This window comes from Monodon monoceros, unplaced genomic scaffold, assembly GCF_005190385.1.
Source record: "Monodon monoceros isolate NGI ecotype Baffin Bay Population unplaced genomic scaffold, NGI_Narwhal_1 Super_Scaffold_2, whole genome shotgun sequence".
Classification (NCBI taxonomy): Eukaryota; Metazoa; Chordata; class Mammalia; order Artiodactyla; family Monodontidae; genus Monodon; species Monodon monoceros.
The window spans coordinates 97,797,977-97,813,106 of NW_021703776.1; the positions used below are offsets into that span (position 1 = coordinate 97,797,977).

The following is a 15,130-nucleotide window of genomic DNA, read 5'->3' on the forward strand; positions in this document are numbered from 1 at the left end:
ATGGGATCTTCCCGGACCGGGGCACGAACCCACGTCCCCTGCATCAGTAGGCGGACTCTCAACCACTGCGCCAGCAGGAAAGCCCCTCCCATAGGTTTTAGATCGTTATGTTTTCATTGTCATTTGTCTCTAGGTATTTTTTGATTTCCTCTTTGATTTCTTCAGTGACCTCTTGGTTATTTAGTAACATATTGTTTAGCATCCATGTGTTTGTTTTTTACGTTTTTTTTCGCCTGTAATTCATTTCTTTTTTTTTTTTTTTTTTTTTTTGTGGTACGTGGGCCTCTCACTGTCGTGGCCTCTCCTGTTGCAGAGCACAGGCTCCGGACATGCAGGCTCAGTGGCCATGGCTCACGGGCCTAGCCGCTCCGCGGCATGTGGGATCTTCCCGGACCGGGGCACAAACCCATGTCCCCTGCATCAGCAGGCGGACTCTCAACCACTGCACCACCAGGGAAGCCCCCTGTAATTCATTTCTAATCTCACAGCGTTGTGGTCAGAAAAAATACTTCATATCATTTCAGTTTTCTTAAATTTACTGAGGCTTGATTTGTGACCCAAGATGTGATCTATCCTGGAGAATGTTCCGTGCGCACTTAAGAAGAAAGTGTAATCTGCTGTTTTTGGATGGAGTGTCCTAGAAATATCAGTTAAATCTGTCTGGTCTGTTGTGTCATTTAAAGCTTCTGTTTCCTTATTTATTTTCATTTTGGATGATCTGTCCATTGGTGTAAGTGGGGTGTTAAAGTTCTCCACTATTATTGTGTTACTGTCGAATTCCTCTTTTATAGCTGTTAGCAGTTGCCTTATGTATTGAGGTGCTCCTGTGTTGGGGGCATATATATCTAAAATTGTTATATCTTCTTGGATTGATCCCTTGATCATTATATAGTGTCCTTCCTTGTCTCTTGTAACATTCTTTATTTTAAAGTCTGTTTTATCTGATATGAGCATTGCTACTCCAGCTTTCTTTTGATTTCCATTTGCATGGAATATCTTTTTCCATCCCCTCACTTTCAGTCTGTATGTGTCCTTAGGTCTGAAGTGGGTCTCTTGTAGACAGCATATGCATGGATCTTGTTTTTGTATCCATTCAGCAAGCCTGTGTCTTTTGGTTGGAGCATTTAATCCGTTCACGTTTAAGGTAATTACTGATATGTATGTTCCTATGACCATTTTCTTAATTGTTTTGGGTATGTTTTTGTAGGTCCTTCTCTTGTGTTTCCCACTTAGAGAAGTTCCTTTAGCATTTGTAGTAGAGCTGGTTTGGTGGTGCTGGATTCTCTTAGCTTTTGCTTGTCTGTCAAGCTTTTGATTTCTCCATCGAATCTGAATGAGATCCTTGCCGGGTAGAGTAATCTTGGTTGTAGGTTCTTCCCTTTCACCACTTTAAGTATATCATTGCCACTCCCTTCTGTCTTGTAGAGTTTCTGCTGAGAAATCAGCTGTTAACCTTATGGGAGCTCCCTTGTATGTTATTTGTTGTTTTTCCCTTGCTGCTTTCAATAATTTCTCTGTCTTTAATTTTTGCCAATTTGATTACTCTGTGTCTCGGCCTATTTCTCCTTGGGTTTGTCATGTATGGGACTCTCTGCGCTTCCTGGACTTGGGTGGCTATTTCCTTTCCCGTGTTAGGGAAGGTTTCGAGTATAATCTCTTCAAATATTTTCTCAGGTCCTTTCTCTCTTCTCCTTCTGGGACCCCTATAATGTGAATGTTGTTGCATTTAATGTTGTCCCAGAGGTCTCTTAGGCTGTCTTCATTTCTTTTCATTCTTTTTTCTTTATTCTGTTCCGCAGCAGTGAATTCCACCATTCTGCCTTCCAGGTCACTTATCCGTTCTTCTGCCTCAGTTATTCTGCTACTGATTCCTTCTAGTGTAGTTTTCATTTCAGTTATTGTATTGTTCATCTCTGTTTGTTTGTTCTTTAATTCTTCTAGGTCTTTGTTAAACATTTCTTGCATCTTCTCAATCTTTGCCTCCATTGTTTTTCTGAGGTCCTTGATCATCTTCACTATCATTATTCTGAATTCTTTTCCTGGAAGGTTGCCTATCTCCACTTCATTTAGTTGTTTTTCTGGGGTTTTATCTTGTTCCTTCATCTGGTACATAGCCCTCTGCCTTTTCATCTTGTCTGTCTTTCTGTGAATATGGTTTTTGTTCCACAGGCTGCAGGATTGTAGTTTTTCTTGCTTCTGCTGTCCGCCCTCTGGTGGATGAGGCTATCTAAGAGGCTTGATGGGAGGGACTGGTGGTGGGTAGAGCTGACTGTTGCTCTGGTGGGCAGAGCTCAGTAAAACTTTAATCCATTTGACTGCTGATGGGTGGGGCTGGGTTCCCTCCCTGTTGGTTGTTTTGCCTGAGGCAACCCAACACTGGAGCCTACCTGGGCTCTTTGGTGAGGCTAATGGCAGACTCCAGGAGGGCTCACACCAAGGACTACTTCGCGGGACTTCTGCTGCCGGTGGCCTTGTCCCCATGGTGAGCCACAGCCACCCCCGAACTCTGCAGGAGACCCCCCAACACTAGCAGGTAGGTCTGGTTCAGTCTCCTGTGGGGTCACTGCTCCTTCTGCTGAGTCCCAGTGCGCGCACTACTTTGTGTGTGCCCTCCAAGAGTGGAGTCTCTGTTTCCCCCAGTCCTGTCGAAGTCCTGCAGTCAATTCCCACTAGGCTTCAAAGTCAGATTCTCTGAGAATTCCTCCTCCCGTTGCCAGACCCCCAGGTTGGGAAGCCTGACGTGGGGCTCAGACTTCACCCCAGCGGGTGGACTTCTGTGGTGTAAGTGTTCTCCAGTCTGTGAGTCACCCACCCAGCAGTTACAGGATTTGACTTTACTGTGATTGCGCCCCTCCTACCGTCTCATTGCGGCTTCCCCTTTGTCTTTGGACGTGGGGTATAATTTTTGGTGAGTTCCAGTGTCTTCCCGTCGATGACTGTCCAGCAGCTAGTTGTGATTCTGGTGCTCTCGCGAGAGGGAGGGAGAGCACGTCCTTCTACTCCGCCATCTTGGTTCCTCCCATTAATACGGTTTTAAGACCATGCATTCATGATCTGAATAGTTCTGCAAACTGTAGTCCAAAGTCAGGGTTTCCGCAGGGCCATGCTCCCTCCAGGCCATCAGGGGAGGATCTTTCCTTGCCTTCCAGCTTCTGGCAGCCCCAGGAGTTCCTTGGCTTTTCTCTCCTATGTTTTTTGTTGTTTTTTTTTTAACTCTCATATATAAAAATGGTATCATACAATATGAATTCCTCTGTCACTTTTTTCGCTCTAGACTCTTCTAAAATTTATCTGTGTTGAAGTAGCCAAAGTTGATTTGTGTGTGGTCTATTGTGTGACTGTCCTACAGGTTATTTGTGAATTCTCCTGTTGGTGAACATGTGGGTTGTTTCTAGGTTTGCGTTTTTGTTCTCGTTCTTATAAACATATGGCAAATGCATGTTTGCATATTTCTTGGTGTGCATAGGCAAACGTTCCTCTAGGTCTAAATCACTGTTTTATCATACATTTCATATCTCATGTGCCACACTGCAGGTGAAAGCCGGGGGTTCTGCATACTTTTAAGCAAGTGTTAGAAAATAAGTAATTACTGAGTAATACCCAGGATCATTCACATTTTAATCAGATTTAAAATGTTACTAAACTAGGAAAGCTACGTTTGGCCGCCTTGTTTGATTTTTTAACAGTGAATTTTAACTGTATTTTCATTTACTCTAATGCTTTATTTTTAGAAGATACTGTAACAGTTTAAGTCCATGCTTTGTTTTTATCTTTTTATATTTTTTCCAAAGCAGTCACGTAACTGAAGCAGCTGTGGTCTTTTTGAAGAACCCTGCTTCATGTATTCCTGTTACAATTCTGATCTGATTGATTTGGCTTTGTTTATTTAACCCTATTCAACATTGGCTTGTGCCAAAGCATCTGCTAAGTGTGTTTGGTCTTAATTTATAGGAACAGAGGCAGCTGTCAGTACTGCATTAATAGACAAAAGTGGTATCTGGGTTTTTTTGAGTATTGGAGGTGAAATTGAGCAGGGGACACAATTCTTTTATTATTTCTAAATTTGTGGGTTTCTCCCCTAGCGTAGAAATGCAGTTACGTTCATTAAAGTCTTAACTTATATTCCTGTCTGTTCTGTATTTAGGGCTTGTTGGGGGAATAATATAACACATTAGGAGCATGCACGGAGCTTAGCTGGTGAGACGTGGTCCAGGCCGAGGGCCATGCCCCGTCCCATAAATTGGAAGCCACCGTCTACTGAAACCAGTGGCCTGAGTCCCCTTGTGTCTCCCCAGGGTCTCTCCCATCTCTGAACTAACCCCCCGTAGCTGCATTGTCTGTCCCCAACGACCCAGATTCCTACCCCGGTCCTCCCTGCCCTCCCTGCTTTCCCCACCTGGTTCTTCATGGAACCTGATGGAGCCCAATTCCGGGAATGGGAAACTCCTCCTTGCTCTTCCTCAGAGCCTAAGGCCCCTGAAGCCGAGGTGTGGCCGTCGCTCTTCCTCAGCATCCCATGGGCTCCCGTCGAAAGCGGCCTGGGGGCTCCGCTCGTCCCCCTGGTGCTGCCTGACTGCTCAGCCCGCCTGCAGCGGCCATTGTGCCCTGTCACCCTGTCGCAGGCGACGTGGCCTTCGGTGCGTCCACCTCACGTCAGCTCCTCTCGGGCCTGGCCACCCAGCTGCGCCCCTCCCAGCCACAGCCCCCTGCCCTCCCATCCCGCGCTCTTTCTCTGGAGAGAGAGGATGAGGACATGCGGGCCTTTCCCAGTTGTCGCATCCCCTTGCAGCCTCTTCACGCCTCCATGGCCAGAATTCCTAACGACAGTCTGCATTTCTGTCCCTCCCAGCCCACTCCAGTTTGATTCCTCCCTTAAAACCAGTGAAACCTGCCTTGCTCGGGTCCCCAGTGACGTACGTAGAACTAAAGTCAGAAGCTACATTTCAGATACTGTCACGATGATGAAAATAACAGCTGGCATTTATCGAACACTGCGTGGCCACATTCAACCCTGACCCTCATAGATATTAAGTGATTTACCCAAGTTCATACAGGAAGTAAATGGCAGCGACCTCCTTAGGCCCAGCCAGCCATGGCCTTCTCTGGCCTCCAGGACTGGTCTCGTTGCTTTCGGCTGTAACTTTGCAGGTACGAACTCCGTGGGTTCCCCAGCATCTAGTCAGTTTCTAAATGTTCCTCAGGATTCAGTCTGGGCCCATCTTTTTCTGTAATTTCTCTGATTAACTCTGGTTCCCAGAGTGAAGTAGTGCCCATCAGAGATGAGCTCTCAAGCACCTCAGATTCACCGGGTCCAAAAGTGAACTATCTCCCGCCTGTCTTCCCTCTGATGTGTTCTGTCCTGGTAAATGGTTCCATGGTCCATTTATCCTGTAGATACTCATGGGTGTTTATCATATATGCTCAAAGTATGCTCAAAGAAGAGAAGTCCCTAGGAGGCTGCCTGTTGCAGTATTACTTACAACTGTTAAAAAGTCAGCACCTAGAAGCTCTCTAGCAGGGTGGCAGTGTGATGAACAGTAGAAAAGTACATGCCCACAAAACCAGTGAGGCGTATTTCATTAAGTGAAGTGAGGTTTATCTCATTGTTAAATGGAAACGTTACAGAACATTGTGTGGTTGATCCCAAGAGAGTTAGGACCCTGTAGGGATCAGCACAGATTTACCACCACCCCCCCCTTTTTTTTAAAGTTATGTTGTTCCCTGAAACGTTAGTGTTTTCTTGAAAGTCCAGTCCTGAGATATGTTCAGGAAAAAATATGCTCTGGCCAAGTCAGTTTGAGTAGGAGATGCTTTATATACTGTTTTTCTGATGGAAATTCATAAGACACATTCACTTATCAAGGCCTCTGAAGTCTTGTAGCAAACAAAATATTTAGCTTCAGTAAAGCTAGCATTTCCCCAGATTCCCTCAATGATCTGTTCAGTTGACATTCCAGTCAGCGTCGGTAGATGGCTGTTATAAGTGCTCTTTTAAGAAAGCCCTTTCCTTACTAATGAAACTGTGAATTACTGATATCAAAGAGGATGTATTCTGCAGGATTCTTGGAGGTCATTTGGTTAGTTCACACTTGTACTCAAGGAAGGAATCTTATGCACCTTTAATCTTGAGAAGCAGGCTGATTCGTTCACGATTTGAATTGTTAGAAAACTTGTTTAACATTGATTCTGTTGGCTTTCATATCCCTTTGGAACAACAGTCTCTTCCATGAGGCAAAGCCTTAAATAGACAACCTCCCTTCTGTTAGATGCCTTTGTTTATTTTGGCTCCTGGGTTCCGCTCCGTTATCTTACTTTCTGGGAGAGAGGAAGGTGAAGGGAGGGCGGGTGGGTGAGCAGTGTTCTCATGCAGGCTTCTGAGCCAGGCTTTGGGGTGGGACGCTACAGCCTGCTCTGCCGTGGATTCCTGCCCTTGGTTGGCTGCATTCTGTGCCTTGGTCTCCTGTGCTTGGGCCTGTGCTTCCAAATGGTGAAGTGGCAGATCTGCAGATTCTCCCTCCGAAATCTTGAGTGTTCCTCCCGGATATTCATCACTGCAATTGGTAAACCCTGTGATGTCAGGGACCTACTGTAACAGAGTACTTTTGAAAACCACCCAATTTCCTAAGTGTATATTTCGTTTCGTTTTGTTTTTAATATCGGCTTCTTGGACATCCTAAGTTTTTTGGCTCTGTGATGTGAATTATTGGGAAAATATTTTTAGCCCTTACCCCAAAGCCATTTACGCCTCTGACTTTTCATGAGGTCGGATTAAGATTATTGATCGTTTTTGATGGCCTGGTTATGAGATGGAGGGTATATGGTTTGTAAAGTGGTTTATTCCTGAAAATTCAACATTGACAGTTAAACCAGTCTTTTTTTTTTTTTGCGGGGGGAACTGCGTTGGGTCTTCGCTGCTGCGTGCGGGCTTTCTCTAGTTGCAGCGAGCGGGGGCTACTCTTCGTTGCAGTGCGCGGGCTTCTCACTGCAGTGGCTTCTCTTGTTGCGGAGCACGGGCTGTAGGCCTGTGGCAGTTGTGGCTCAGTAGTTGTGGCTCGCGGGCTCTAGAGCGCAGGCTCAGTAGTTGTGGCGCACGGGCTTAGTTGCTCCGCGGCATGTGGGATCTTCCCGGACCAGGGCTCGAACCCGTGTCCCCTGCATTGGCAGGCGGATTCTGAACCACTGCGCCACCAGGGAAGCCCCTAAGCCAGTCTTTTATGGGTACCTCTGTTATTGTACTTTATTACTCCAAACAGTTTTATAGTCAGACACTGAGTGCTGCATAAACAGGTGAAATCCAGACACACAAACCCGCACACACCCCAAGGTGGAAACCTCCGTGAGCAAAGCATCTTGGGTCCATTTGGGCCCCACCCAGGTGCCCCATCAGGGAAAGACTTGACTCCTGCGCATGGTAAGCAGGTGGCCTCCAGTTAGCGCCGCCCTGCCCGGCCCATTGCAGGGACTGAGCCGGCAGGAGCAGAAAGGCTGCCTCTGCAGCCCTGCGTGCCATGTCCGGGCAGTGCTGGGCACCCAGCTGCCTGCCAGGTGGGGACCACCTCACAGTTCCCTTCCTTCTCTGCCCAGTCCTGCTTCCTCCCCTGCCGCTCACAGGTGTCATCCCTAAGAAGCATCCTCCACCCAAACTGTGTCCCAGCATCTGCTCCAGGGCACCCAGCCTGAGACCAGCAGGTCAGCTGCTATCAGCATGTGACCTGATTTTTAGGGCCTTTTTCTGACGTACTGACTTTTAACATTTCCCTTGAGATTTAGTTTGTTGTAGTGTAAGTGATGAATGTTAAATATGTAAATGTGAGGCTCACTGGGGGATATTAAAAATATAAGATAAGGTTATCCTCTTCAGACTTCTCAATTAAGTCAGTAAGGACATGTGAATTGCTGTGAACCTTGGATCAACTTATATGAATTGTGGAATCTCAGTGGAGACAACTAGAAAAAGGGGATGAGTAGTTTCAAAGGGAAAACAATAAAGCACCTAAAAGCAGGAGTAGAATACTTGGCTGATTTTTCGGCCTGGTCTCCACATAAGCTGAGATCTGCTGTGGCACCAGATTCCCACGTGTAGACCTAGACACAGAACGTGCGTGATAAAGTAGACTTGACATTTCAACATGAAAAGGTGGTTTTTGGTCTTAGAATACTAGTGACTCTTGACAGGGTAAGCTTATAACTGGAATCAGATGTGCACTACAAGGAGGAAAGAGCACACTGGGGTGCTGATGTTGAGTGAGGACAACGAGGCGTTGTGAGGAGAATCACTGACCGTTTTATTTGCTGTATCTTAACCTTGCCTCTGGGGCAGGGTTCGGGGTGAGGTTGGTATGACAAGTGCTACCCTGACTTTATACTGCTCTGATATTTGCAGTGTTCTTAGTTTAAAAAGTCAGGCTTTTCTTTTTTTTTTTCCCAACCCAGCTTTCTTAAATTTCAAAATATTTAAATAGATTTCATATTGATACGATTAAGACTGGTTTGTTCTTTCAGACTATCAACTCTTTTCTTTGGAGCTGTGTGGGTTTGTAAGATTAATAGATAACTGGTGCATCTGTTTGTTTGTTTATTTTTCTTATGGCTCTGTTAGTGGTTTCCCTGTTTATTGACACCTTAAAAATCAAAGAATCTGGGCTTCCCTGGTGGCGCAGTGGTTGAGAGTCCCCCTGCCGATGCAGGGGACACGGGTTCGTGCCCCGGTCCGGGAGAATCCCACGTGCCGCGAAGCGGCTGGGCCCGTGAGCCATGGCCGCTGAGCCTGCACGTCCGGAGCCTGTGCTCCGCCACGGGAGAGGCCACGACAGTGAGAGGCCCGCGTACCGCAAAAAAAAAAAACAAAAAAAAACAAAGAATCTAAAGTTCGGACTAGAGTGTTGGGGAGTACTGGCTTGAGAATCCAGAGCTCTGGCCTGGGGTCCTGCCACTTCCTAGCACTGTGACCTTGATCAGCTCTGATTGCTTCGAGTCCGTTTCTTCATCTGTAAAAGGAAGGGCCAGAACCATCTTTGAAGGTTAAAGCTCTAATCGTCTGGGACTGTAATTGGCTCTTATGAGCAAACACGTTTGGCACAAACGCCTGGCACATAAAGTTTCCAGTTTACAAGTGGGTTATATACCAAAGATGTGTATGTTAACCCCTTAGATGTTTTATCCCATGGCAGTGGTGTTACGGAAGTGGACCACGTCTGCTTTGATTTACTATTAACAGTACCTAGCCAAGACAGAGGACAGTGCCTGGCACAGGGCCGCTTCTTACTGAATATTTGTTAGATAAATATTAACGGTCACGAGATTTCTGTAACATAAGCCTGTTTAAAAACTGTGTTAAAATATGTATACATTTGCAGTGACCAGGATAATACAAAACATGACTAAGTGAAAGAGCAAGAAATAAATTTTAGCCTGAAATCTAGTGTTTGAAGGAAAAAGTTGAAAGGGAACAAGATAGAATTTGTGGAGATGCTCCAGGGGGATTGGGGGCGAGTTTAGATGCTCGATGATGCTGGCATTTCCTTATTTCTAAATCCTTTCAAAACATGTAACTCATCTATTCCTTAATTTACTCTCTCGTTTATTCATGCAAAACATTGATGGAGCTCTGCGCCTGCTCTGAAGTGGGCTCAGAGACACTGTGGTGAGTGAAGAGATGGCCTCTGTGCCTGGGGATCCTTCACACCGGTACAGGGAGAGAGTCCCAGTAAAGACACAGCCGTGGAGTGTCGACTCTGAGTGAGAGTTAAGGCGGGAAAGGCCTGGAAATGGGCGAACCTGAACCTCGCCTGGGAGTTCCCTAGTGTGTCTCCTGTGGCTGGACGAGAACTTGACGAAGAGGAGCTTTCCGGGAAGCAGCAGCAAGTGCACAGATGTTCGGGAGTGGAAAGGGGACGGGCACGTCCAAGAACGGAGGACAGGGTCTGTGTGGCTGTCCCCAGGGGGGTGAAGGGGCAGTTTTGTACGAGGCGAACGAGGAGAGAGATGTGACTCTGCCGTAGTAAGGATTTCTCTGCTGCGGCTGCCTTTGCTCTCAGGATGACAGCCTAGTCAGAGCGACAGTTTTAGACTCGACTGCTTTGTGAAGAACAGATGGGGCGTGACATAAATACTGGGAGGTATGGGAGTCCAGTTCAGATTATGAAAATAGTGGTCCAGGTAAGAGAGGATGGGGATGGTTATTGGAAGAGGAAGTAGAGATGAGTGAGTGGATTTGAAATGACCTTGAGAATTAAAATCTGTAGCAGCTGAATGTGAAAGATGAGGGATAAGGCATTAGAATTATTCCCAGGTTTCGTGTGTGTGGGTACATGGAGTTGCCACTTACTGAGGTGGGCAGTACTGGTGGAGAATGGAGGTTGGAGGAAGATCCTGAGTCCAGTTGTGGGTCTGCTGGGTTTGAGACATAGGAGAAGATGTGAACTGGATACAGAGATAGGCCTGGAGTTCGGAGAAGTCTGGGCTGGAGATGAACGTCGTGAGTGGCTGGCCTGTGGAGGTTTGAAGAAAGAAGGGTTGATGCATCCCCATCCTATGCTTATGTGTCATAATTGAATTTACTTTTCTAAGGTGCCCAGTTGACATGATACGGTGAGGTAAGGATAGAAATGGGGAAAGTCGAGGGGACTTCCCTGGTGGTGCAGTGGTTAGAGCTCTGCGCTCCCAATGCAGGGGGCCCGGGTTCCATCCCTGGTCGGGGAACTAGATCCCGCGTGTATGCCACAACTAGGGAGCCCGCGTGCCGCAACCAAGACCCAGCACAACCAAGTAAATAAATAAATAAATGTTTTAAAAAATGAGTTTAAAAAAATGGGGAAAGTTGAACATTTTCAGTTGCCGGTAGAAATTAGAAGAGAAGAAAAGGAAGTAAATAGAGCATCTAGATGGGTCTGAGAAAGCTTACGGCCTAAGGTAGAATTACCTGAATTGTGAGTCTGGGAAATTAAAGTGATAATTTCCCTTTAGGGAAAAGCTAAGTAAGTGGCAGGGAATGGAGTGTAGGTTTAAATAGGGACGCTGTCGGGTGGTGCTGCCAGTCCGCAGTGCCCTGATTCCTGTCAGGTGGGGCGTTAGTATGTACCATCCAAGGCAGAGGAAAGGCAGATTGAAATTATATTAGGCAACACTTGCAAAGTGGTTGCTGAGTTGTTAGTTTCTTAAAACTTGGGGATTCGTTCTTGTTAGACATCGTTATATTTCACATTTGGACATACCTATTTGAATGTATGACATAAAATGTTTTCGGGATCAGGAATGATGTCATGGGTTCATAAAATATTAAGTCCCATAGCTTGGGTTATAAATAATTAGATGATTTATGCTTCCGAAGTTCAGACTTAATCCATATGCATGACCTACGTTGTCCTTAAATGTGCCTTAGGCTACGGAGAGCTCTATAATGCCGTTGAAGATGCAGGGTGCACTGAATCCCTTGCAGACTTTGACAACCCATTCTTCCTGTTCCAGATACCATTTACGTTCCAACAACATTTATTTTCTGGAGCCATTAAAATAATTCAGCGTTTCCTACTTTTGCACCACAAATACTTGTTTAAAAGCCTCCACAGGGCTTCCCTGGTGGCGCAGTGGTTGAGAGTCCGCCTGCCGATGCAGGGGACACGGGTTCGTGCCCCGGTCCGGGAGGATCCCACATGCCGCGGAGCGGCTGGGCCCGTGAGCCATGGCCGCTGGGCCTGTGCTCCGCCACGGGAGAGGCCACAGCGGTGAGAGGCCCGCGTACCGCAAAAAAAAAAAAAAAAAAAAAAAGCCTCCACATTTTGATGTGATGTACACAGACAGTCCTTAAAGTACGTCTGTAATGTTTTGTATTGGGAAGTACTGACTTAATACAATATTGGATAGCTGAAGTTCTTTATCTGTGGATCCATAATCCTGAGACATTATAAATTGTATTTTGCAGTAGCTTCATTCACTTAGAAATAATCGCCATTACCACTTGTTACGTGTTTACTGTGTGCTAAATAGATTTGCCCCCATTTTGCAGGCTGGGAAATTGAGGCTTAGAGCAGTGAGAAGTTAAGTAACTTGCCCGAGACCACGTATTTGTAGGTATGGAGCTGAGCTTCAAACCCGGGTCTCCCTAAATTGAGGGAGCATTTTAAATTTTGGTAATTCTTGCCCAGTTCCCTTCTGAAAAGAGAGTGACCAGGAATTCACTGGCGGTGCAGTGGTTAGGACTCGGCACTTTCACTGCCGGGGCCCAGGTTCAATCCCTGATTGCGGAGAACTAAGATCCCACGAGCCGCTGGGCGCTCGGCACCAAAAGCGGGGGTGGGGGGGGGAGTGGGGCAGAGTGACCATTTCCCTCACCTTCAGCCTCAACAACATTTGCATTTTGCCAGATGCTAAGTGAAAAGTGTTTTAAATTCCCAGGTAACTAGTGAGATTGAATGTTTGGCTTTTTGCACTAGCTATTTTTGTTTCTCTTTCTGGAAATCTCCTTTGCCTTTTTCCCTTTGAGTTTGTCTTTCTGTTACGTAGGTCAAGTAATATAGTTTAAGTTTTGATACCTTTAGAAGGCCTGCAAAGTAACATGTTGGTTGTGCTTGTGTCCGTTTTACCCAGCTTTTCTTGTGAGCACTGATAGTCATAATGATTTTGAACTAAACGTCTCCGTAAGCACAGACCATGTAATATGAGTGTGTTTCCACACAGAAAGAGAAACACTCTCTGGATTAGAGTGGTACCTGCTGAGGCCTGCAGACTATATCTGCCGTGTGGCAGGCATCCTATCTCACCCCCGCTCCCACCCCAACGCAGGATGTTGAAAAAGGATTAATTAGTTCCCTTTATTTCTTCTTCAGGTTTGCCTGCAATGAGATTTCATTCTCTGCCTTTAAAGGAAGTCCTTTCTGAACTGCTGTGAATAAATTTGGAATGATACTGTATATTTTCATCTAATGGAGAAGTAGCTGTACCTTGAATAAGGATTGCTGCACTGGACGACTTCAGAATACTATTCAACAATGTCATCCAACAGGAGTCAGAATCCCCATGGACTGAAGCAGATTGGCCTTGATCAGATCTGGGACGACCTCAGAGCTGGAATCCAGCAAGTGTATACCAGACAAAGTATGGCGAAATCCAGATACATGGAACTCTACACGTATCCTCCTGCTTGAGCTGTGATCCATCTGCTTAGGATTTTGATTATTTACTGGCCTGATCTGTGAGTTGTTAGAAATTTTATGTCACGTGTTCTCTTCCAGTTCATCCTGTAATGTAAGACTCGTTTTTTGCTTTAAAAGTTAACTCATTTACTCTTCCTTGTTATGAGCAGAGGTGAAACTGGCTACTTGGTAGTCGAAAGCAGTGCTGCTCAGGACAGCAGCCTGTAGCGGCACGTGGCTGTTTACATTTGAAATCATTAGTCGTGGTAGCCGTGTTTTCAAGTGCTCAGTAGGTAATAGACTACTTTTATCACTGCAGGAAGTTCTGCTGGACAACGCTGGTTAAAGCCGGGGAGCATTGGTTTCTGTATTGTGCCGGGCTGCCTTCATGCTATGGGGCAGAGTGGAATAGCTTGCATCAGAAACGGTCTGATCCACAAAGCTGTGTATTTACTGTCTGGTCCTTTATGGGACAGGTTTGCTGACTCCCGTCTAAAGGGTCACCACATAGAGCAAAAGTTGTACTGTTATGGCCTTGTTTTACAAATAATGTGTTCAAGTGTTTCACTCACTGTTATGTGGTCCACGATGGGTGCAGGGGACCGCTGTGTGCTACGAAGGATACGTTGTCTGTTGTATACAGTCGGCCCTCCTGATCCGCAGATGCGGAACTCCAACTGTGCTAGCCACTTTACATAAGGAACTTGAGCATCCACGGGTTTTGGTATCGTTGGCGGGGAGCATTCCTGGAACCTGTCCCCCACAGGTATCGAGGGACGCCTGTACTCCAAGACATACTATTTAACTTGCAGAGTTTCTTGATTCCGTTCAAATACAAGAAGTTGCAATTTAAGCTAACTCACCAAAGAGCAGGTTGCTGGTTCTTGGAGTTTAAAGTTGCCAGTTCAGTGGAGATTTAAGTAAATCTTTAATATGTATCAGTGATTGTCAGTGCGATATTCCAGTATGCCCTCAACTATGCTAATGTTTTATAATCTGAAAAAATTAACATTAATTTAAATAGATATGAACCTATATGTCTATCTCTAAATTTAAACCTTACTGTAAGTATGTACAGATATTCATAAATGTGTATATACTTACACTGTAGAATACTTTAAAAAAAAAAACAGCTTTAGTGAAATATAATTCACATACCCAAAAAACTCACCCCTTTTTAAGTGTACAATGCAGCAGTTTTTAGTATAGTCCCATGTTGTGCAAACGTAACCGCTGTCTAAATTTAGAGTATTTTCATCACCGTCCTGTCCCCCCCCCCCCAAAGAAACTCTGTACCCATATTAGCAGTCACTTCCCATTCTGTCCTCCCCCAGGTTCTGGCAACTGCTAAAAACCTACTTTCTGTCTCTGTGAATTTGCCTGTTCTGGACACTTCACATAAATGGAATCACACAGTGTCTGGCCTTTGTGATTGGCTTCTTTCACGTAGCATAATGTCTTCAGGCTTCCTCCTTGTAGCACGTGTCGGCACATCATTCCTTTTTACGTCTGAGTTGAATGTGTATTCCATATTTTGTTTATCCATCAGTAATGGATATCTGGGTTGTTTCTACTTTTTGGCTATTATGAATATTGTATATGAGTTTCTGTGTGGACGTGTGTTTTTAATTCTCTTAGATATATATGCAGGAGTGGAACTGCTGGGTCGTGATATGTAGAACACTTTTAAGGACAGTAGAATGTTTGCAAATGAGAGGATATTGACCCACTCGAGAGGCTTGTGGCTTGCTAGGTATGATGGGTTGTTGTTGTTTTTTAAATTCTTGTAAGTAATAGATATAAAGATGGTGATTCCAGTTGTGAGACGATAAGGCACTTAGTTGGATTCCTGGTGTGCAAACAACAGGGGAGCCCTAGTGTAGACATCATGGAAATTTAGCTGCTGGTTTGTCTCTGGGGAATTTATTAGTTGTAATTTTTGACCAACTCAGACTGGTCCTTAGCCCAATCAAATGTTTTGCTTTTAGAACTCTGAGGAA

At 45.4% G+C, this 15,130-nt stretch overlaps 1 protein-coding gene across 2 annotated transcripts in view; it reads left to right on the forward strand.

Annotated features, from left to right (window-relative positions):
* CUL1 (cullin 1) overlaps positions 1-15,130 on the forward strand; it is a 106,224-nt gene that overhangs the window by 25,257 nt on the left and 65,837 nt on the right. For both annotated transcript variants that reach the window (XM_029234424.1, XM_029234423.1), the window contains exon 2: positions 12,825-13,126. In XM_029234424.1, coding sequence (XP_029090257.1) covers positions 12,987-13,126 — 140 coding nt within the window. In that variant the 5' untranslated portion in view covers positions 12,825-12,986. The remainder of the gene's footprint in view (positions 1-12,824; positions 13,127-15,130) is intronic.